This window comes from Pteropus vampyrus, unplaced genomic scaffold (genome assembly GCF_000151845.1).
Source record: "Pteropus vampyrus isolate Shadow unplaced genomic scaffold, Pvam_2.0 Scaffold136, whole genome shotgun sequence".
NCBI lineage: Eukaryota > Metazoa > Chordata > Mammalia > Chiroptera > Pteropodidae > Pteropus > Pteropus vampyrus.
Window position 1 is genome coordinate 4,470,022 of NW_011888917.1, and position 21,801 is coordinate 4,491,822.

Sequence of the window (21,801 nt, forward strand, 5' to 3'; positions counted from 1 at the left end):
TAGCAGAGTCCAGTAAACATGGCATGTATTTAAGGACTAACTGCTAGGAGATTTCTGGGCTATATAGGTGATAGTATGAGGGAAGAATGAATCTTGAGTCAAACCTGTCTCAACTCTCACTAGAGTACCCCAGCTTAAGATTTTTCTGTCTACCACACAGTTTCTGAGCATGAGGCACAAAGGTCAAAATTTTTTTTTGCTTTTGGTTTACTTTGTTCCACCGATGCAAGACTTATGAGTCAATCTTTTAAAACTTTAATTAGGTGTTGCATTCTAATTAAATTAGCAGTTTTCTTTCCAAATTCCCCAGTTTCAAGTTTTCCAGTTTCAAGTCACTTTACTTATTCAAATAAAATTTTCTTGACAATATTTTTATGTATTCAATAAAAATCTGGAGAATATAAATAAAATAAGGGAAAATAAGTTTTGAAATATTTGTCATTTCTGGTACAATAAAATGGAAAAATTCCTTCCAGTAATGTGTGTTATGGACCATCAAAACATATTCAAATAAGTGACAAAAAACCACCACATATTTGAATATTTTAACCAAACAATACTGACTATAGTTGTAGTGGAGACTATTTAAAAAAAGAAAAGAAAAAAAAGAGGGAAATTAAATTTGGAAAATAAGCCAGGTTGAAAGTTATCTGAATAAGGAGTCAGAAGTCTCAGGTTAAAGTTCTCATGTAGGTGCATGTTTGCTATTTGATCTTGGGTTAAAGTCACTGAATACCTCCTGCGTGTTTGTCATCATAGAGGACACAGGGAGTACAAAGGTGAAAAAGATGCAATCTCTATTGTGGAAAATCTTACTTAGTTTTGAATCACCAAAAATATCAGACAAATGAGCTACTGCAAATATCAATTTTGGTGTATTGGGATATGCTTATTTTCACTTTAGAATTTCAGAATGTTGAATTATTTTATGATAAAATCATTATGGCCTCACATACTTTTGAAAAATAGTTTATTCAAGAATATAAACAATGTAATGGATATATTTGGTTACTTAATAATCATTTTAAGTATATCATACAATGCACATGGTCAACATTCAGTGTTTTTTCAAAGATGATATCAATTCTGCTTTTTTGTCTCTATAGAAAAATTATTGACAAAATAATGAAATAAAGATATATTGTTATACCATTGTTTGCCCTTATACAGTAATTTTCAGCCTCTTTTAAGTTCTACCAGTAATTATATAATAGATCTCAACAACTTAGAAATCAAAAAGCTTATACTTTCAGAAAAAGTCACTTCATAAGTATTCTATTATTATGTTTATCATTTATTGTCAGTGTCAAGCCTATGAAAAAATATAGTAGAAATTGTTAAGGCCTTAAAGTAAGCAAAACTATTCCATTAGTAGTCGAAAATGTTACATGGTTGAGTATAAATTTTACTACCTTAGTAACAGTAAAACACAAAGATGTTTAATAAAAAATATTGCCATCGATAGGTTTATGTAAAATCTTACAACATCAGGTAGACAAAGCCGAAAAAAGGTGTTGGCATCCAGATGTCAGGTGACATGGAAATGAAACTCAGGGTGCCAAAGGTATATCAAGGACATGGTTGGTCAAAAGAAATAAAGAAGGAACAGAAATCAAACAAATATTTTATAGTAAGCAGTGTCATTGGGAAGCTGGCCAATGAAAAGACTTGTGCACATAGGAAGAAAGGATTAGAAGAAATTTTGTCCAAGGTGACAAGTATATTAAATGCCATTAATCTCTGGAAGCTGGGTCAGAAGTACATGGTATGCCATAAACATGAGGGAAAGCCAGTTATTGGAACTATGTCTCGACTAGATCTAATGGGTTAGAGGACTTTTGGCTCCACTAGGGTACTTAGATACTCTAACTTATGTTGTGGCTCAGTGCTTTTTTGAAAAATGTTTTAGTTTGTTAGATGTTTCTAATGATTCTAATTCTATGTCTGAACTAAAATTTATTTCACTTCCTAAAGTAAGAATGCCTTGCTTATAGTTAACTCAGTCTATAAAAATCAGAATTTAAAAAATTAGAAGGTGAAATCATTCAATTTATAAATACTGTATTTATTTCTCTTAATTTTAAAATTATCCTTGCCTTTTCCACATATTTATATTACCTGACTAGCCATATAGGCATCTGCTCTGGTCATGTTTTTCCTAGCAGCTCTAGTGTTTGAGCCCATTGTTTGAAACCAGGGAAAATTATGTTCTTATGTAGCTCTTTAAAATGGATTCCTATCTAAAATAAAACTTGGGTTAAGGCCCTTGCTTTTTCTCCAGAGGTCTCAGCTCTAAACAGTAAGTTCCTTCTAGACTGAAAGCAGAAAAAAGTAAAGGTCTGTATCTCTTCAGAATGCTGGCAGGTCTCTTTACCAATACCATATTCAATATACTAATACTAGTATTGAATATGCAGCAATACAGAGGGAAATAAAAAACAGAAATGAAGGATTACAAAAAATGTTTTTGCACATAATAAGGAAAACATTCCACAGTATGCTAAGAACTATTTCCCTTAAATGTTATCTGTCCCTCTTTTTTAAATCTCTCATCCCTTCTTCAGGCTACCCAATCCAGGATCCACAGCTTTCTATCACATTAAGTTTAAGAGAGCTTAAATATGATATTCTCTCTACTTAAACCCTCAGTTTTGTCCCCTACTTTAATTAGAGCAAGCCGGTTTTCCTTTACTCCTATAAAAACCCCACGATTGCTCTTACATTCAAATGAAACATATTCGGAAGATGTGGGCTCCCTGTGAAGGAGAAAGAAGATCCGGTCTGGCAGTGGGTTTTCACATTTTTGTAGCTGAGGAAACAAGAGGAAAAAAGCAACCACAATGTAAGTGGGAAGGCCAAAGTCAACTTCACACCCATAGTGTTAGACACTAAAAGGGAAAAACTATTTATAACTTGATGTTTCTAGCAAGTCTGCCTACTGAGTAGAGGATGGAAGAGGGTAGTAGAAGAAAGTAAGTAGAGAGTCAAAGTGGGAGGATTTGATTTGATTCACTGATAGTATACTTTGAGAGATATTATAGCTTAGAATGACTGGATCTGGATGCAGCAGTTCTGGATCTGTACCTCTCTTTTGCAGTGTATTATCTCTGAGACCTGGGCACATTGCTTTATCTCTCAAGCCTCAAGTTTTTAGTCTAATCAGTTTTCTAATCAGTCAACCCCAACTTACCCAAAGACATGTGAGTGATATAAATGATTATTATTTTAAGCCAGTAAGTGTTGAGGATGGTTTGTTACACAGCAATATCTATCTGAGCAATACAATAATTTCATTAAGAGGGTTAAATGATAGTCCTTATAAAATATTTAGTACAATGCTTGGTATATAATAGAGCTCAGTATGGATTAGTTCTTATTATTGAGTACTTATATATACCAAGCACTGTTATATACACTTAAAAATGTTTTGTTAAGGGAGATACTGGTTACTACCATCCAGTGTTTATGTTAATACCTTGCATGGTAGTATGAGTTAGCTTTATAAGTTTGAGTATTTATATGATTTATCTCCTATATTATACTTTCCTGTTTTCTTCCTCATCTCCACCTTTGACTTCTCTGTTCCTCAGGATATTTATAATTCTTTATCATGACCAATATAATACTGCTACTTACTAACTGAAGAAGACTATGAAGTGAATCCTATGATTAGAATGTAGATTATTATGCTATCTATAAATTTTGGCATATGGAAACATTAATGACCTTCCCTTTAGCAGACTCAGAGTGTAAAAATATTTTTGCATTTGCCTAAGAAAACTATATTTTACAAAGAAATTCTACCTGGAATAATGGAGTAGTTCCTAAAGAGAAATAGGAAGGATTTGAGAGATTCATTCTATATAGCAGTGCTTCTCAAACTTTAATGTGCATATGAGTCTCCTGGAGATTTGTTAAAATGATGATTCTGATTCAGTTGTGAGGGAGCCTGAAATTCTGCATTTTTAACAAGCTTCCAGGTAATGCTGTACTGCTGGCAGAGACCAGACTTTAAGTAGCAAGGCTATACATGCCATTTCCCTCCCTTTCCTACTCCAGAAGCAAATTATTAGTAATTATTGGTTGTGTTTTACACACAATAACAGAAACAAAACTACTTCTTCAAATTACCTCAAACACCCCAATCTGCATAAATGAGTGGCATTAATCGTGACAGTTAAGTGCATATTTCTGTTACCTCCACAGAGTACTCCTGGTTGTTGGCATGCAGCAAGAAGTCTTTGTCATTTGTAGGACTCAGGCTTACCGTTAATCCATGACCATCGACATCATCACCTTGCAATTACAGATATAAATTATAAAGTTAAGAACTGTCGCACATTTTAATTTAAATGAATTTAACACTCAGGAAAAGAGTCTAAGAAGTCATGTAAAATAATCACTACATTCAGCAATATGTCTCTTAGAAATATTTGCACTCAAATGAAACTAAAGAGTCATTTAACAAGTAGGAGATAATTCTAAGCTCCTCGAAGAAGAGAGGGTAGTTTTTCTTATATGCTTTCTAACTGTAGAATTGTGACTCTAATGAGTATTTCTCTGGGTGTCAGCTTCCCTGTCTGCATGTAAAGCCCCTGATAGTTGTCCCCCATATTCAACTCCTCATCTTGTGTAATCATAGAATATTTCCCAGCCTGCTCCCCCCACCCCTTTTTTTTGCAGCTAATTGTAGCAATATGACCAATATGAGGCAAGTAGAAGTATCAGGTACAACTTCCAGGTTATATCCTTAAAAGGAAAGAGAATTCATGTACCCATCTTCCTCTATCCTGCCAATTGGACATTGTCATGGTGGTAATCTTGAACCATATAGATGTTGGCAGAGCCACAGAGAGAGAAGGAGGTGGATTACTTGACTACTTGTTGAACAGAGCTGCCATTCCAGCCCTGACTAAAAAATAAAATTTTCTGTAGCTCGAGGCCCTATTATTCTGGATCTCTGTTAAATGTAGCCAAATCTTTATCCTATTAAATTGCAAAATGGATGATATGGAGTAAATCCTCTAAGAGTTAGGGCTGGAGATTACCTTCCTTTCCCATGGAGCATTTTTGTATGTCTTCACCCAAATTTAAGAATTCAAGTATTACAGCTACCCAGACCTCCAAATTACCTGTTTCCATTGTGGGGGATGGCGAATCATAGTAACGGAATAACACCTTGCCTGAAAGAGAGTGTATAAAATCGTTTTGGTGATTTATTCAGTTCCAACCTATACATAGTATGAGAAAATACCCTCTTATATAGCAACAAAAGCAAAACTTTAGTGGTTTTGAGAAAGGTCGTAAAATATATAAATATGGCCTAATGAATTCTCCAGTACAATTGTTATTAAAATATTTAAAATATTGTTTATATCACTGGTATATTCTTTTACTAGAGGTTTTACTTTGGTGACATTGATAAGACTGGGAAGATCTAATAGGTAATTTAGCAATATCAAATATGTATGGTCCCCTCTTCCATCTTTCACAACAGATACCACTTCTCAGTATCAGCATTCTTCCCTGATGAACCCTAACTAAGCTTCTGAATCACCCTCAACACAGTGATATTCAAGCATCCATTGCCAATGCATCAGTTAGCACACAACATGAAAATTATTTGCTATGTCTGAGTTAATCCATTATTTATGGTTTGGTAAATCTATTTTTTACTTACTAGTCATCATTATATTATTATAGACAAAAGGAAATATTTTACCTTTATTTTGTTTTTTCCCTATATCTTCAACAGAGATCTCATAACCTTCACCCACAAAAGCAAAAATAATGGATTGATCATTGTATGTGCTCAGGGAAACAGGATGTTCTGTAACAAGTGAAAATCTTGTCATTAAGTATTCAAAAACTTGTTCTCATGAACAATCTTTTAACAATTTTTAAAAAGTGCCTTCTCAAAGGTTTTTTTCTTTTCTTTTCTTTTTCTTTTCAATTGAGTTGCACTTTGTTCATCACCGTTGTAGAGATGTAGCATAGCTCAAAGGCTGAAGTATGCCACCTGAATGGGATTAAAGAAGCTAGTTTCCTACATGAAAGCAAAAGGAGGCCATGTTAGTGTGTTTATGGGAGGTTTTGGTGGGGAAAATAAAGCTGGAAAAGTGACAATCATTGCCTGAGGAAACCTCCAAACTATTGTGGGGATTGTAAGTAAGAAGAAACTGTATTTAAATAGACATGGATAAATGAATACCCATCTGTAAGGTGTGGAGTTACACAGAGACTTCCAACATTCCTGGAGAATACAGATGTGAGCCTCATTCTGTCCTCTGGCTAAATAACAGAGACACTTAAAGCAGTACTCCCAACTTTTTTTTTTTTTAATTTCCTGGCACACATAGAAGATAATAATATTTCTATGGCATGCTGGGGTAAACTAGAGTAGATTTAGGGACTACTTATCTGAGTCCTGGAGAAAAAAATTATATTTTCTTTATATTTTAGAATTATGCTAAGAAAAATATACAAATATTAAGGAGAATGATAAATACTAAATTTGTATATGAAATTATAAAATAAAATTATTTAAAAATACTTAGGAATTTCAGTATGCTTCTGGGGACCTAAGACATTTATATCAGAAATAATGCTTGAAATGACAACATGCAACTCCCGGTGAAGTTTTCTTAATGATCTCTTCACTTGTTGATAGTCACCATCAACTTGGACTTTATTTGCACAAGTAAGTGTTGCAATTTAAAACCATTTTCACAACTATTTAAAATGTTTGAGTCAAATTATACTTTAAAAATATAATAGCTCTTCCTTTTCTTTCATTGTCAAAATGTTGAAATTTGGGGGGATAATGAGTTCCCTCTCAAAGGATAATATATTTCCTCAGGAACAATGTGTCCTATCCATAGCAAGCATTTCAGAATAATAATGGTGTATTAACTTTAGAATGCACAATCATTATTAGAGTAGCTACCTTGCACATATTTTGGCAACCACCAAATTGGGCATATCAGCAGCAAATGGACAGAAGTTTCTGATATACAGGAAGACACAGACTTATGGCTGCTTCCTGGAGTGGCACTTGCCAGGGTCCTGTGTCTTACCTCCCTTTTTACCCCCACACCACCCCTGTGACCAGTCACACCTTGGATACTTGAACTATTGATTGCTGTAGCACATCGCTGGACCATAGGTATATCAAAGGCGAAGCCCTCTGCAGACCGTTCTAGGTGCCGCGCACAGGTGGTGCATAACAAATGTTGCTTTTTGTACTTTCTAGCTGCAGGACAGGGGTGGAGGTAGAAGTGAACTGTCAGTCCCCACTCTGCCTAGACCCCGTCCCCACCTGCCATCCCCACCCCGGCTTTGAGGATTCCCAGTCAAGGCTGCTTGCTGACAGTGGTGACTGGCCCCAGGGCTTTGGCCACCCCATGGCCTCAAGGGATCAGTACCTCCTGGCACACTTACACCCCAGAAAGGCACACCCATTAGTCCAGTTGAAAGAAAAGTAGTCATCCTACGGTCTCAACACCCAAAAGGCAACAACTATTAACATTTTAGTTTACTTTCTTTAAATGAAAAAAATAATCACTTAAAAGATATTGCAAATATACAGGCATACCTCACTTTATTATACTTTGCTTTATTGTGCTTCACAGATGTTGCATTTTTTACAAACTGATGGCAAGACCCTCCACCAGCAAAAATATTACGACTCACTTTATTGCGATACTTGCTTTATTGCAGTGGTTTGGAACGAAACTCACAACATCTCCAAGGTATGTCTGTATATATAATTTTATATCCTCTGTTTTTACTTAACATTATAACATAACCATTCTCCTATGCTATTAAAAACTCTTTATATGCCTTTTTAAAAATGGCTAAAATAGTTTATCATCTTTACTCTTTTCCAGAAGGAAAATTTGGGTGAGGGAAAAAAATTGTATACCTAGATGTGGTAACTGAAAGCAAATACATATCCATCACTATATGGAAGAATTGCCAAGAAATATAGTTTCCCCTTACTTGTTTTTAGTGAATGTCTTTGGGTGGTTTCTTTCTTAAAGTAACAGGCCTTTTTTATGATAAGGCCGGAGCGTAGCTGCATAAAGTACATCGTGCAAGCTTCTTCAGGCTTCTGTTGGAATTCTAAACAATGAAAAAAATAGTGATACTTTTTAATTCCATCCACCTTTATCCTTTAAAAAACCCTGACTGTAGAAGACTAAGAAAGCAATTATAAGTTCACAGTATCTTATCAGAAACCTTGGAGCCAGTTGTGTTACAAAATTCAGAGTTTTTTAGATTTTAGAATTGTCATGTAAAACATATACTGCTAAATGTTATAAAAAATTTTAGATCTTTAGAAAACTTTTTGGTTTTTAGAACTCCATATAAGGGAGTGTAGATCTACATCCAACATATATCAATCTTTGCCTAACCGAGGAGCAACTCTTATGTTCGCGTGAAGTCTGTAATCTTTTCTACTTATCTAGAATACAGTTTTGTTAATTTTGGAGGGATAGCTGTAGTCTATAAAGGTTATCAATTTTAAAAATAGCTGTCATTTACAGTGGGCCAACCGCTATGCTAATAATTTTACATACTATTTCACTTAATTCTTCACAATAATATAGCAAGGAAGGACTTAATCTCAATATACTGATGATGACTTGAGGCTCTTAATAGTCATTTGCCAAAGGTTACAAGTCTGGTGAGAAGTTGTGACTCAAGTGTGTCTAATATCATAGCTACTTTTTCCATCTACCTCCATCTAAGAAAATACTAAAGTGTAATTTTAGGGACTAACAAAATGCAAACTCAAATTGGTTGAAGTAAAAAATTTAATCAATTATTCAGTAATTCTAATTTCATTTAGCCAAAGAAAAATTAAAGTCTCAAGTAAGAAATTAAATTCGCTACTTGGAAATCATAAAAAGCCTTTCAGAATCAAATAGAAAAGAAAGTTGTAACACAGAGTCATAGGATCTCAACTTTTAACATTATAGTAAATGAATTATCAAGCAATTTGTATAATATAGCCAAATTTCAATTATTACAGTAATTCAGAAAATAAAAATAATTACTTATGACTTTTGGATCCATTCTATATCTTCTTTTTTTCTCCAGAAGATTTCTAGTATGCTTCTCAAAGTCAAGTGGAATAAACATTTGTAAGCTACTATTTTGAGTTATCTATATTGTGACTCTAATTTAGATGAGCATCTACCTTTAAGTATCTTCAATTATTTGAACAGAGCAAGACCACTTAATTATACTTACATCCACCTTGGAACTCCCTAACATTGCTTCACAATTCAGAAATATCAACGATGGTATCTCACATTTATATAGTGCTTTTATAGTTACAAAGATAATTACATAGCTGTGCCAGAGCCAGCACTGAACTTGGTCTCCTGACAACTAATACAATATTTTATTAACTGTGTCATATTCTCTCTTCAGAGCTAAAAGGCATAAGATGATACTGTAAGCATGCTCATACCTTATATGCTGCTTATCAATATGACAGACATGTCTAATATTGAGAGTGGGCTCTGTGGGAAGCAGGATATGAGTCTTGAGGAGTTAAAAGTGACTGTCATGATACTGAGGAAGAATTATGAATGTAAAAGAAGAAATGGGCTAAAATATGGATGTACAGGCTATCATCTAGTGGGACAAACATTGGGTATAATTCATTAGGGATTGTCTGCAGTTGAAATATTAAAGATATTTTACAATGGGAGTATTTGGAAGAAAAAATACTTTGGTATTCAGGGCAGCTGGAAGTGTGGCATGAGGATTGTATTCTTAGGAGGAAAGCACAAAGTCTGAAATTATGGCTGACCAGCATCATACCACCCTCAAACACACCGATGGCATCTGCCAAGGTGTCAATGGTCTTAATATCCAGGTGATTAGCAGGCTTGTCCAGGAAGAATACGTGGGTGTTCTGCCAGGCCAGCCAGGGTAGATACACTTGGCACTTCTGCACATCAGATAGGTTTCAGATTGGGCTCACCTACTGTTTCCCAGTGAGAACATATTACTCATGATCTTCCTCATTTCTTCCTTCTCCTTGATCTCTGAGTGGCACTCTATCATGTGCTCCAAAGGTGAGAGGTCTAAGTCTAGCTGCTCTTATAAATGCTAATTGTAATGCCTTATCTTGACATGAGAGTGTTTTTGGATTATCCTGTTTATGGGTAGTAGCTCTCTAGTTAGCAGTTTCAGAAGAGTCAAATTCCCTGCTCCATTGGGCCTCATTAAGCCATTCGTATGTGAAGCTCGATACCAAATTCTAGTTTGTTGTAGATACTTGAAGCTCACATTCTGCACCATAATGACAGGTGGAGGGATCTAGCCATATGGTGGGAAATAAAATGACAGTGTCTTATCATTCGTGTCCCTCTCTGTCAGTCCTGATGCCATCATTTTCTGTAGCGTCTTCTCCTTGCTCTGGATCTGCTGCGACAGTTTAGCACTGCCACAACCAAACCTAGCAATGTAATTCTTCGTGTGTGATATGATCTTGTTCCCAGTGAAACCTCTTCATCTGATTCTCCCCCATCTCTAGCCATGTCTTCGCATACTGATCATAATTATCCATATAATACTTCAGTTTCTTGTGCATGCGAATGATATTGGTACGGATGCCATTCTTTTAATTTCTGTGCTGCTTAGCAAGTGTGCAACCCAGTCATGCAAGATCCCTGAGGCTTTCAGCTCTACCTTGTCATCATCCAGCTCCTCCAGATGCTCATAGAGTTCTGTGAGCTCCTCACAATTGGCATCCTCATGAGCCAGCTGCTCAGCCTCCCTCTCCAGCATGGCACACTCTGTGTCTACTTCCATCACATACTGCAAGGGTGTCTTGTCACTAGGGGGCATCCGTGAGTCAGGTGGCAGATGTCAATGTGCTTAGGGATGGATGGGTACTTCACGTTTCCTAGTAGCAGACAGAGAGCAGCATTGACTTCCAATTCCATTTAGGCCAATGAGTCCATAATGATGGCCTGAATTTACTTAACAGTGTCACTGAGCAGCTCTTCACCAAGAAAGGTGAGGGAGAGGTTGATAATGTGGACATCAGTACTACTAGAGTGAGAGACAAAAATGCCAGTGACGGCTTGAGCTGTCTTCATCTCAAAGTCCTCTAGCTCCTTGGTCAGCAAATCTACTTCTCTGGTCTCGGCCATTGACCGCGTCATTTTTCTCTTCTGCCACCTGTGGTTCTGTGAGAGCATCTCTGTCTTCCTCACGTCTTTTTCTGGGCTCTCTTGTGCTTTGGCAGCTTCCCTCTTTTTGGCTGCCTTCTTCTTGGCCAAGTCAGAGGGCATGGTGATGAGCCACAGGGGTTGGTTACTGTTCTTTCAGGGAGCTGGGCCTTGCCGCTCAGTCTCTCCCCAAACACTTATTTCACCAAGGTGTCTTCTCACTGCTTACTACCCTTGACCTGTCTGTGACATTTGATTTTGGGGACCACATCCTTATTTGAACCCTTACTGTCATGTCGCCAGTCCTTAGGTTCTCCTTGTTTAATCTCCGTCCCTTTGTTAGTTCTTCTTCCTTTGCCTGCTCCTAAAATGGTGTTTCTCAGGACTTTGCCCTTTACTTTTTCCTCTCACTCTAGACTTTCTGAGCAATTTTGCTTGACCTAAGTCTTTTATATGCTAATGACTCCCCAAACTATAACTCTACCTTTAGTCTCTTCCCTGAGCTTTACATATGTTGCTCTTTCTCCACAAGCATTTTGACTCAGCTACCTTAAAATTTCTGTCTCTGTCTCTGTAGAGCCTCCTGAATTCTGGGCATCTTTACCTGGATGACCTACACCTCCTCCAAATTCAAATATACTTATAATTTATAAACTTTATCTTTTCTTACCACTAATATATTCTTCCTGAATTCCCTCTCTTGAAAAACAGTACCACTATCTACCATTGTCTGCTCAATTCTTAAATTAGAAAGTTGAGAGTCATCCAGTTTTTCCTCTTTCTCCATCCCTCAATTTATTCAATCCGTCATTAAATCTTAATAATTTCACCTTCTGAATGTATCTGAAATTTAGTCTGTCCTTTCCTTTCTGTTGTCTTAGGTCATACCCTCATAATCAGTTCCCTGGATGAATGTGGTAGACTTCTCACCAGTTTCTGTTTCTACTCTTTACATCACCATCAATGTGATCTCTCTAAAATAAAAATATCATGTAATTCCCCCAATTAAACATTTTCAATGGTTTCCTACTGTCCACAGGATAAAGTCAAAGCTCCTTTCTGTAACAGAAGATTTCCCATGGACAGACCCAAACTGAAGGGTGTGATCTCTACTCACTTCGATCCCTAAGTATTGCCACGCAGGGATATGAGCCCAGTGTTGCTAGATCTTCAGATTTTTTGAGAAAAATCATACATTCGGGTTTTTATGCAAAATATCCTAATTTTCAATTGTTGCCTCAATTAAAAAACATTATTAATAACACTGTTTAGGCCAAATAAAATACTTCTGCTGGATGGATCCTTCTCAAGTCTCCCAAATTGTGATCTCTGGCTATATATGCATAAGGAAGCTGGATTGTCAGGAAAGGGAAAGGGTTGATGGATGTGGGAGAGAGGAAGTAGCAGGGGAGAATGACCTATCCCTGGGGAATAGCTTCCTAGAAACTGAGAAGGGGATGGTGCTTTTCTCTAGCTCATGAAGTTCTGTATACTCTGTTGGTACAAAAGGTAAAATGCCTTGGTGGTGACCAAAACTCATAGGGGTCCTTGACTATATGGACACCTGTAGTGGTTAGATAGTGAGTTTTGTGGCTTTGTGAGCTGTGGATTGTGTCCAATACTGCTAGCCCGATGAGCTTTCTCGTTTTCTTGCTTGGGGGCTCAGAATAGTTTATTTAGAAAAATACGAAGTGACATTTCTTGCACTTTGAGTTTTAAGAAGCCACACACCTCACAGCTACCTATTGAATTTTTGGCCAGGACTGTTTAAATAATGCCAATGTTAGTATTAAACTGAGCTAATAGTATTGAAAAGGGAGATCTGCTAAGAGACAATAAAAACACTGTAATGCATTCCAAAGTCATATTAGTGATTTGGGAGTTATCTTTATCACTGTTTTCCTAAATGGTACAAATAAGCCACTGTACCCTTAAAAGAGGAGTTACATTTTAATTTTTGCATCAATGCCAGTTTATTGGTATAAACTCCAGCCTGCTCCTTATTCCAGTATCTTAAAAAGCCCACATTTCCAGAGGAACAAAGAAAGTACATCCTTTTTAGTAAGAGAGAATTTGAGGATGCAGAGTCATTTCCACCTATTCACTGTGTTTGCATAGAGCATTTTGAATCAGACTCAAATAAAAAGACTAACTTAACTGTGATTTCCGGGCCATTCAGAAACCACAGTCAAATCATTGTTTTCCCTGGTTTCACTAACAAACAGCGTGGCGTGAGTGGCCTGGAGACTTAGGGAGGACAGAAATAATACACTTTAACACTGCTTTCTCCTTTAGCCTTAAAGATGTTCCAGGAAATGAAAAGGAGCTCATAGAACAAGGACATGCAGTTTCCACTGTCATTCCTTATCTTCTGTTTTTGCTCTAGTCCACCAGGGATCTGTTAACTCTTTTGTGCAACTGCTCCTGTATTAAAACATGAGTATAAATTTGCATAATTCTTTCCTAGGATAGATAATATAAAGATCAAAGTGGTAGATAACCCTTTCATCTTAAAGCTATGGATACTGTCTGACTTTATTTACCTTTCAACTTACTCCAAACCCTTTGAGTTTGCAGCTGGATTGACTTGAGCATCATTTAGTCAATTCTGCTTTATTTGGGGGCTGAATTATTCAAATATCTTCACTTGTTATTCTCTCCTTTATCAGAAATTACAAGTTAAGACCATAAGCTTGATACACTAAACATCTTAATAAATGTTTGTTGAATGAAAATGGATCAGTTTAATTTTGTTAGTTAATCTGGGAAAAGATTTTGGGATTTGGTGGCAGGAGATGTGGGTAGAAAGAAGTGATTGACATAAAGGGCTATCATTATGTTTATCAGTATTAGCAGCTTTAAATTATCTGAGCCATTCGTGTCCTGTGATGCATCAAATAAGCAAAAGTTGGCTATATGTAGTGTTTAAAACCAAAGGCTGCTGATTACATACTTATGAGCCATCCCTTTTTATTGCAGTTCATGTAATCTTAGTAACTTTTGATAAGGCATCATGTACGAACATTGGAATAATAAAGATGTGATAACCAATAAAAAAAAGATCATGTGTAAAACAATCAGAAATGCTTAAGTCCTTACTTCTCAACCTGGGAGATTTTATCAGGGCGTGGCCTGCTGAGATGTTTATCTTTCCTGGGGAAATTTTGGTGGTGGAATATTCCATTTCAAGCTTCCTTTTCCCAGGCTTCTGTTAGATTAAAACAGAATATTAATTCAATTGTCTCATCTTGAAAAGAAACCGAAACAACTGTGGCTAACTCAATATAAAACTGAAAACATAGGCACTTAGAGAAAATAATTGTTTTAGTAAAATTTGAACATAGTATTTTGAATATATATCTATTCTGGAGTATAGTCACAGGATAAAAAGAACCGCAAAGAAATTTTAAATGTTACTCAGTTGGTTTATCGTTAGTGATAATATTGGTATTGGAATTCTGAGACTTTTGTTATATTATAGGAAAGAGCAAATAAATAGACATTGATATTATAGGATTTTCACTGTAGGGGAATGGACGTAGAAATATAAAATAAAAGAAGCCAAGGGAAATCCCTGTAATGTTAAACGTGAATCAGCAGTATCAGTGTGCCTATATCTTAGTTTCTAAATACTTTCTCCACTAAAAAGAACCAGAACTCTAGGTATACACTGGGAAAGTAGAAGTGAATGTGAACTATCCTGTTGTGCCAGAAAGCAGAAATTCTCTCTGACATTGCCTGAAATTCTATTAGTGGTGACTGCTTCTTTCATTAAGCATTGCCTTCTTTTTGCATGCTTAAAAAAATAAAATCCAAATCACCTCAGGAGTGGTTATCATTTAACCCAGGGGTCCCCAATCCCCGGGCCACAGACCTGCACTAGTCCATGGCCTGTTAGGAATCGGGCTGCACAGCAGGAGACAAGTGGCAGGCGAGTGAACAAAGCTTCGTCAGTATTTGCAGCAGTTCCCCAGCGCTAGCATCACCTTCTCGGCTCCACCTCAGACCATCGGGCATTAGATTCTCATAGGAGCACCGGTCCCTAGTGCCAAAAAGGCTGGGGACCACTGATTTAACCCATTTCCTGTTTGCCCCAAGAATCTTGATGGTAGCGCTTGCAGCTGCAGCATTTACCACAAGATAACTTACCCCCAAAGTCTGCCACGAAATATCTCACTTTTACTTTTATTTTTGCATCGCTCTAGTATATTGATAGTCTTTAGAAACAAGTGACTTCATTGTATTTATAGCATTCTATTTTTAATAGTGGTATTTCTGTTTACAAAATATAGTAATTCTCTATCGCAGAAAATGTCAAATCCCAGAAAACGTAGCATTCCTACACATGAAGTTAACATTGTTCTCGAACAGTTGTTAGCCGAAAATTCATTTGATAAATCTGATTTATATATACCTTTCTGTTATATTAGAATTAGAAACAAATTGTTGTTGAGAAATAACTCCAAGAACAGTTTTTGTATTTATTTTCACATTGAAAACCAGTTAGATTTACTTCAGCCTCCAAGAGCATGTTTATATAAAATTAAATTGATACTTTTTTTTTCTAAATGAGAAATTGATTAAATATCTTATTAACTTCACATTGATCAGTTCTTTTAGCAAGGTAAGGAAGGAGCTCCTGGGTTAGAGGACTCACTGGAAGATAAACTTCATGTATTTTTATTTTTGTCCCTGGACAACCCTAAATAGGCTGAGATTCCAAATTTTCTTTTTTAGATTGAACTGGAATTTTACATGCAGCCATCCTATGTACAGCCTGTCTCGTGAGCAAAATCCTTCAATGGTAAAACAGTTGAAGACTCCTTCTTCTGCTCCTAAGGAGTGAATATTATCCTCACAGAGCTTTAGAATGTCACATCATTCCTTATAGTCTTCCTCTGATTCTTCCACCTCTACTGATCAAGAACACTTAGAAGCAGAGAACCTTAGACATCATTTTACTGAGCTCCTAACTTTAAAGCTGAGCAGGCAAAGACTGAAAGATTAAGTGCCTTGCTCAGGATCACAAAAGTAGAACTGGGAACAGAATTTAATCTCCTGACTTTCATCTGCATACCAGAGCTTCCCCACCCTATCACCTCTCCTCCTCCATCTAAATGTAGGAAAAAAATAATCAACTGGGAATTAAACTTCAAATGTTCAGCCAGTTGTCCAATTATTTTTGAAATAATAAAATTTTTAATATGGTAGTTAATTTGCAATAATAGCATGTAGAATAATACAGTTAGTTAACCTTACTGTAGTTAAATTTTAAATTGTACAGAAAATAATTCAAATAGTACCCTGCACACAGTAGGTGTTCAGGTAATACTGATAACATGAAAATTGCATTGCTGGATTTTTTGTTTGTTTGTTTTCTCTTTTATTCAAGGAATCTTATGTTCTAGAAGAAAATTCTCCTTGATGGACTTTAAACAAACAAACAAACAAACAAAGTTTCATTTTCAAATAAATCTGGGAAATGTTCCAATCTACATTCTACCTCTTGGAAAGTGAGAACTCACATTAGCATAGTAGAGGTGTTGACAGTCTTTCATTCAAGAATCGTGGGTACCTTTGTTTAACTATTTTCAGTAATTATTTGATCTCATAACCTCCCCCACCTCCTCTATATTAACACCCCTATGGACTAGTTTAAAAGAACACACTTGGAGGAACTCTGCTCTAAACCGACATTAGCTTGAAGGGTTAGGCAATGTAGATAAGAAACTGAAATACCACATTCACAATGGAGTCATTGACACAGAGAAAGTTGGCTATTTTTTAAGAATCACAACAAGTCAAAAACATAGGAAGTATTTTCAAATCTTATTCTAGAAAGCGAAGCATTCTTTTTAAACAACCCACAAATCTTTTACCTTGAAAAATATGATCACTCCTTTCACCATTTTTTCAGACTTAAAATTCACTCTTTTCTCTCCTACTTTTAAATCAGAAATATTTCAGAATATATGACAATATAAACATCATTGGTTCTTTTGTGCTGCTTTTCCAATAACTTATGGTAAATATTCTTGCACACAGGTTATGATACTCACCTGCTATAAATGTGAAAGGCTTGTCTTAACTGATGAGGTTTCCTGTTGTTAACACTGGTAGTAGTTGGTGCAGTTATATTCTAACTCTCTCTCTATATACACACACTTGGATTAAGCAACATTGAGTGACAGCATTTGATGAATGAAGCAATGCAAATAGAACTAGTTGAGTGGGTTGGAATGAGTAGAAGTAACCTTATTCCAACCGCCAAATCCTAAACAGAGTTCTTTCGTTATTTTAGCTGTAGCCTTTCAATGAATTAAATTCAGTTAATCATTAATTCTTATGAAACCTCTATGACATGGACTCTAGTTAGTGTTTATTGCTCAATATAGAGCATACAAGGGCACAGATTGTTTGATTGCCTTTTACTTTTCTATGAAAAGTTAAAAACTTTTTAGGTAATTTTTCTGTTTATAAAAATGATGTATATGCACTTAGAAAATGTATAAATTACAGAAAAGCATATATACTTTAGATTCTGATTTTTTTCAATGTGGAAATACTATGCATATCTTTTTTTTTTCTAAAAATAGAATCATACTGCAAATGTTATTTTGTGAGCTACTTTTTGAATTTTCCAGTTAATATTATATCATGAACATTTGCCATGTCAGAAACATCTTTTATAGGAAGCATTGTAAATAGCAGTCAATCATATCAATATCCTTAACTAATCTTTTATTGATTAACACAGGCTGCTTCCAGTTTTTTCTTTCTTTCCTTTTTTCTGATATCACCAATGCTGCAACTGACAGCTATGTGTGGTTATGATTCTTGGTAAACCTTTGTAAATTCATGGGAGAATAAATTACTAGCAGAGAAATTGCTGGATCAAAGGTACATGCATCTTCTATTTTAACAGATATTACCCAATTGACTTCCAATAGTTTGTATTCGTTTATTATTTTTTCAGCAATCCTGGTTCATGCCTTTTTCTCCATTTCCTGAGCAACAATGGGTGTCATCACCTTTAAAATATTTGTCTTTCTAAAGAGTTGACAGTATCTCATTTAATTATTTAGCGAGATTGAGCCTCTTTTTAAAAAACACTTGTCAATTTCTGTTATTGATTTATATGAATTCCTATTAAATTAAGAAATGAAACCCTTGTCTGTGATATATATTGAAAATTTTTCCTTAGTATCATGTATCTTAAGACTTTGTTAATGGCATTTTTTTTCCATACATAATTTTTCAAGTATTATATGCTAAAACGTAATCAATCTTTTCTTGTAGAACTTCTAGGTTTTGTGTCCTGCTTCAAAAGAACTGCCCTCTTCCAAGATTATAAATAAACTTATTATGTCATTTTCTAAAAGTTTTATTGTTACTATTTAATACCTAAATGTTTGATTTATTCTTACACTTAGTATAAAGAATAAGTTAGGGACCCACCCCCCACTCCCCCGACCTCCGCCCCAAGTGCTTATCTCAACCACATATATAATCCAGTTTAGACAAGTGAAGTTTTATATGTTATGTTGGGACTGGCATGCAAAGAGCTGTGAATGCAACAGTAAGAAATTTGAATTTTATCTTATAGCCAATAGGAATCTTTTGAACATTTTCTAAGCAAGCAAAATATCATCAAAAATGTTTTATAAATGTAATTTTATGGCTGTGTGAAGGACCATTTGAAGGAAGAAAAAAAGGAAGAGACAGGAAAGGTGGCCAGTTAGGAGGCCAATTAAAATAGCCTAAGCAAAAAGCAGTGAGAACAGAGTAATGTTAGTGAGACAGTAAGGAGGGGATGGAAGGTGATGAGTGCTGCAGGCATTTCATATAGTCCTTTAATATTAGCATGATAGAGGGCCCCAAAGATCCCATTTCTAGCTCCACTAAGTCACATAGCCCCTAGCAACTGAGTAAGGATTAGAACACAAGGTTCACTCCCAGTTCAGTGTTGTGTCTGCCACAGAGCCTCCACAGCTTTTTTTTTTTTTTTTGGATGTGCGTATATCATCTCTGGAAGGAGGAAGTGAGACTTTTTTTTTAAAAGTATGGTAATAAAAGGGAAATAAAGAGAATGGTATCTTGATAGAGTAGTATGGAGAAGGGAAGATACTACTTACTACTTAGGTGGTCTTGGGCAAGTTATTTGAAGACTCTAAAGCCTCAGTTTCCTCACAACAATAATTTTCCTCATAATAATTTGAACTCATTGGGTTTGTGAAAAATATATGAGAGGATATATTTGAAGTACTCACCACAGTTGTTGGCACATAGTAGGAACATAATACATGTTTTCAAAAATTATTATTGTTATTGATGTTTTTTATTGTGATGTGGGACTCTTGGGGATGTTTTAACGCAAAGATAAAGGAACCAATGTAAAATGTTTTAATGCAGAGATAAAGGAACCAATGTAAAGGAGAAAACTGATATAATAAAGTCCCAGAGGAGAAAGAGAAAAAAGAGGGGAAAGGACTTTAGTGGAAGGGTCAGCTTTCAAAAGGAAGAGGCATACTTCTTTCTGTAGGAAAGGAGAAAAAGTGAGAAAATGAGAGCAATATGGAATTTTAAGGTCAGGAACATGAACTTGAGGGTTTTGTAAATGGCCTGAATCTTCTTCATAGATTGTGAGAAGAGTTACAGAGATTAAGAGAAATATATATGAGTTTGAATTTTTGAGGATAAGTGGGAAAAGTCTGTAACAGCTCCTTGGAGACTGTATAAAATTATTAACTAGGGAACGAGGAGCTACTGTTCATGGATATTGAGTTTCAGTTCTGTTAGCTGAAAGAAGTTTTAGAGATGGACTATGGTGATGATTGCTCAACAATGTGAATGTAATTCATGCAACTGCACTGTATACTTAAAATGGTTAGAATAGTAAATTTCGTTGTGTATATTTTACCACAATGTTGAGAATTATTTTAAGAAAGATTTTAAAGAATGGGAGTGGGAGAAGTAGAAAGAAATGGCAGGAGGTTGTTTGCAAATAGGAAATTCCAATATCCCCCATTCTGGAGATAGAGATGCTCTGATGATGTAGTCAAAACAAGGTTTTGTGGATGAGCTATTGGAGAAGAATATTAAAGAATCCTCGAAGCGGGCACTCAGGTCATCAAGACAGATGACAGTGAAGCAACATGGAACAGAAAAGGACATCAGGATCTCTGGTGGCCAGAATGGAAAGAAATTAACATAAAAAGTTGGACCCAGGGCTGGGGTTAGCAAGAGCAGTGGAAAATGAAAAACGTGTCACATTTTCTATTGTTCCTGGAAGATGGGCACACAAGGAAAAGGAGTGGGTTTTGATAATAGGACATCACCAGGAGAAAGATACATTTTAGATAATAAAAGGAAATAGAAGGAGTTTATTTAAGAAAAAAAGGAAGGAGTGGGTAAGGAGTGTACATGTGTGTGTGTGTATGGGGGGACTTTCCAGAGGAAATGACATCTATTTAATTACTAGTTTTTAAATCTGAAAGAAAATTTTAATCTATCAAGAAATAGTATCTTAAATAGAAATTCATTAGTTGGTAATTGCTTTTTGAGCAACAACAACAAAAATATATGGCGCATATGTAGTCCTTTCCAGAGCTGAAATATGTGTAATTGCCTCTTTGGCTGGAGAAGACTTCCAGAAACTTATATTCAACAAGCGCCGAGTGCTCGTTATTTGCCATGTATTCCATATTGAACTACGTATGCCATTGGCATTAACCCCATGGGACTCTGCATGAAAATTTGCATTTTACTTTGTCATATTATCTACATTTGACCAACTGGAAAATCATTTATTGAATCATTTTATTCTCTTATGTGTCAGACTGTGCCCTGTGATTAGCAGTTTCCCTCTTTTAAAATACCAATACCCATAAGAATGTTAAGTCGGCTGTTGGTTTTTCTTACCTTATTGTGAATTTTACTTTTAAAACAAATTTATTTAATCAGTTTGATTGCCTGTGAGGAGGGTCTTGTTAAAATACAGAGTTTACAAGAAATTTTTATTAAAAACACATATTCATTACGGAAAATTTGAAAATATGAAAATTATAGAAAATTAGAAGTTCAAACTTTGATGTCCTAGTAAATAGTTAAGTGCTCTGAAAAGAACCATGACTAGTAATCATTGTAAGGAAATCCTGTCTCCCTGAGATCCTGAGGTCACAGATGATGCTGGATTTGTATCTCTTTGTACTACAGCACAGAGTGTTGCCTCATAATAATAACGATAATAAATCAAACACCTGTGCTGAGCGAGGTGCTGGGGATACAGTACTGAACAAAGCAAACTATTTTTTGCCCTTCTAGAATTTATTCTCTTTGGGAAAGGTAAGATATTAGGTAAATAATTATACAAATAAATCATTATGAAAAGTCATAAATAAGAATTAGTCTGGTAAAGGAGTAGAAGGGTGTTAAGGTAGTACGGTCACAGAAGGTGGCATTTAAGCTATACCCAAAGGGTGTGAAGAACGTATGGAAGGGAGGAGGGAGAGGGTGGCTTCTAGGCAGGAAAAACCTCAGGGGCAAAGGCCCTGACAAAAGTTGTAATATTTAGGGAACTAAGTGGGCCAGTGTGTTTGGAGCAGAG

At 35.7% G+C, this 21,801-nt stretch overlaps 1 protein-coding gene across 1 annotated transcript; it reads right to left on the reverse strand.

Annotated features, from left to right (window-relative positions):
* Positions 1–953: 953 nt before the first annotated feature.
* Positions 954–17,308, reverse strand: IL33 (interleukin 33). The gene is made up of 8 exons (XM_011367719.2): positions 17,255–17,308; positions 14,295–14,403; positions 8,002–8,124; positions 7,118–7,252; positions 5,723–5,830; positions 5,133–5,183; positions 4,199–4,296; positions 954–2,809 (listed from the first exon to the last, which is right to left on the reverse strand). The coding sequence occupies exons 2-8, from the start codon at positions 14,377–14,379 to the stop codon at positions 2,606–2,608; spliced, it is 804 nt and encodes a 267-aa protein (XP_011366021.1). The 5' UTR covers positions 14,380–14,403; positions 17,255–17,308; the 3' UTR covers positions 954–2,605.
* Positions 17,309–21,801: the final 4,493 nt, after the last annotated feature.

Excerpts from the sequence above, each read along its gene's own strand:
- IL33 (XM_011367719.2), bottom strand. The coding sequence starts at position 14,379 with ATGGAATATTCCACCACCAAAATTTCCCCAGGAAAGATAAACATCTCA. Across the intron at positions 5,831-7,117 it reads CAATAGTTCAAGTATCCAAG|AACATCCTGTTTCCCTGAGC; the intron begins GTGTGACTGGTC and ends CACTTGTTACAG. Across the intron at positions 5,184-5,722 it reads AGGGAAAAAACAAAATAAAG|GCAAGGTGTTATTCCGTTAC; the intron begins GTAAAATATTTC and ends ACTCTCTTTCAG.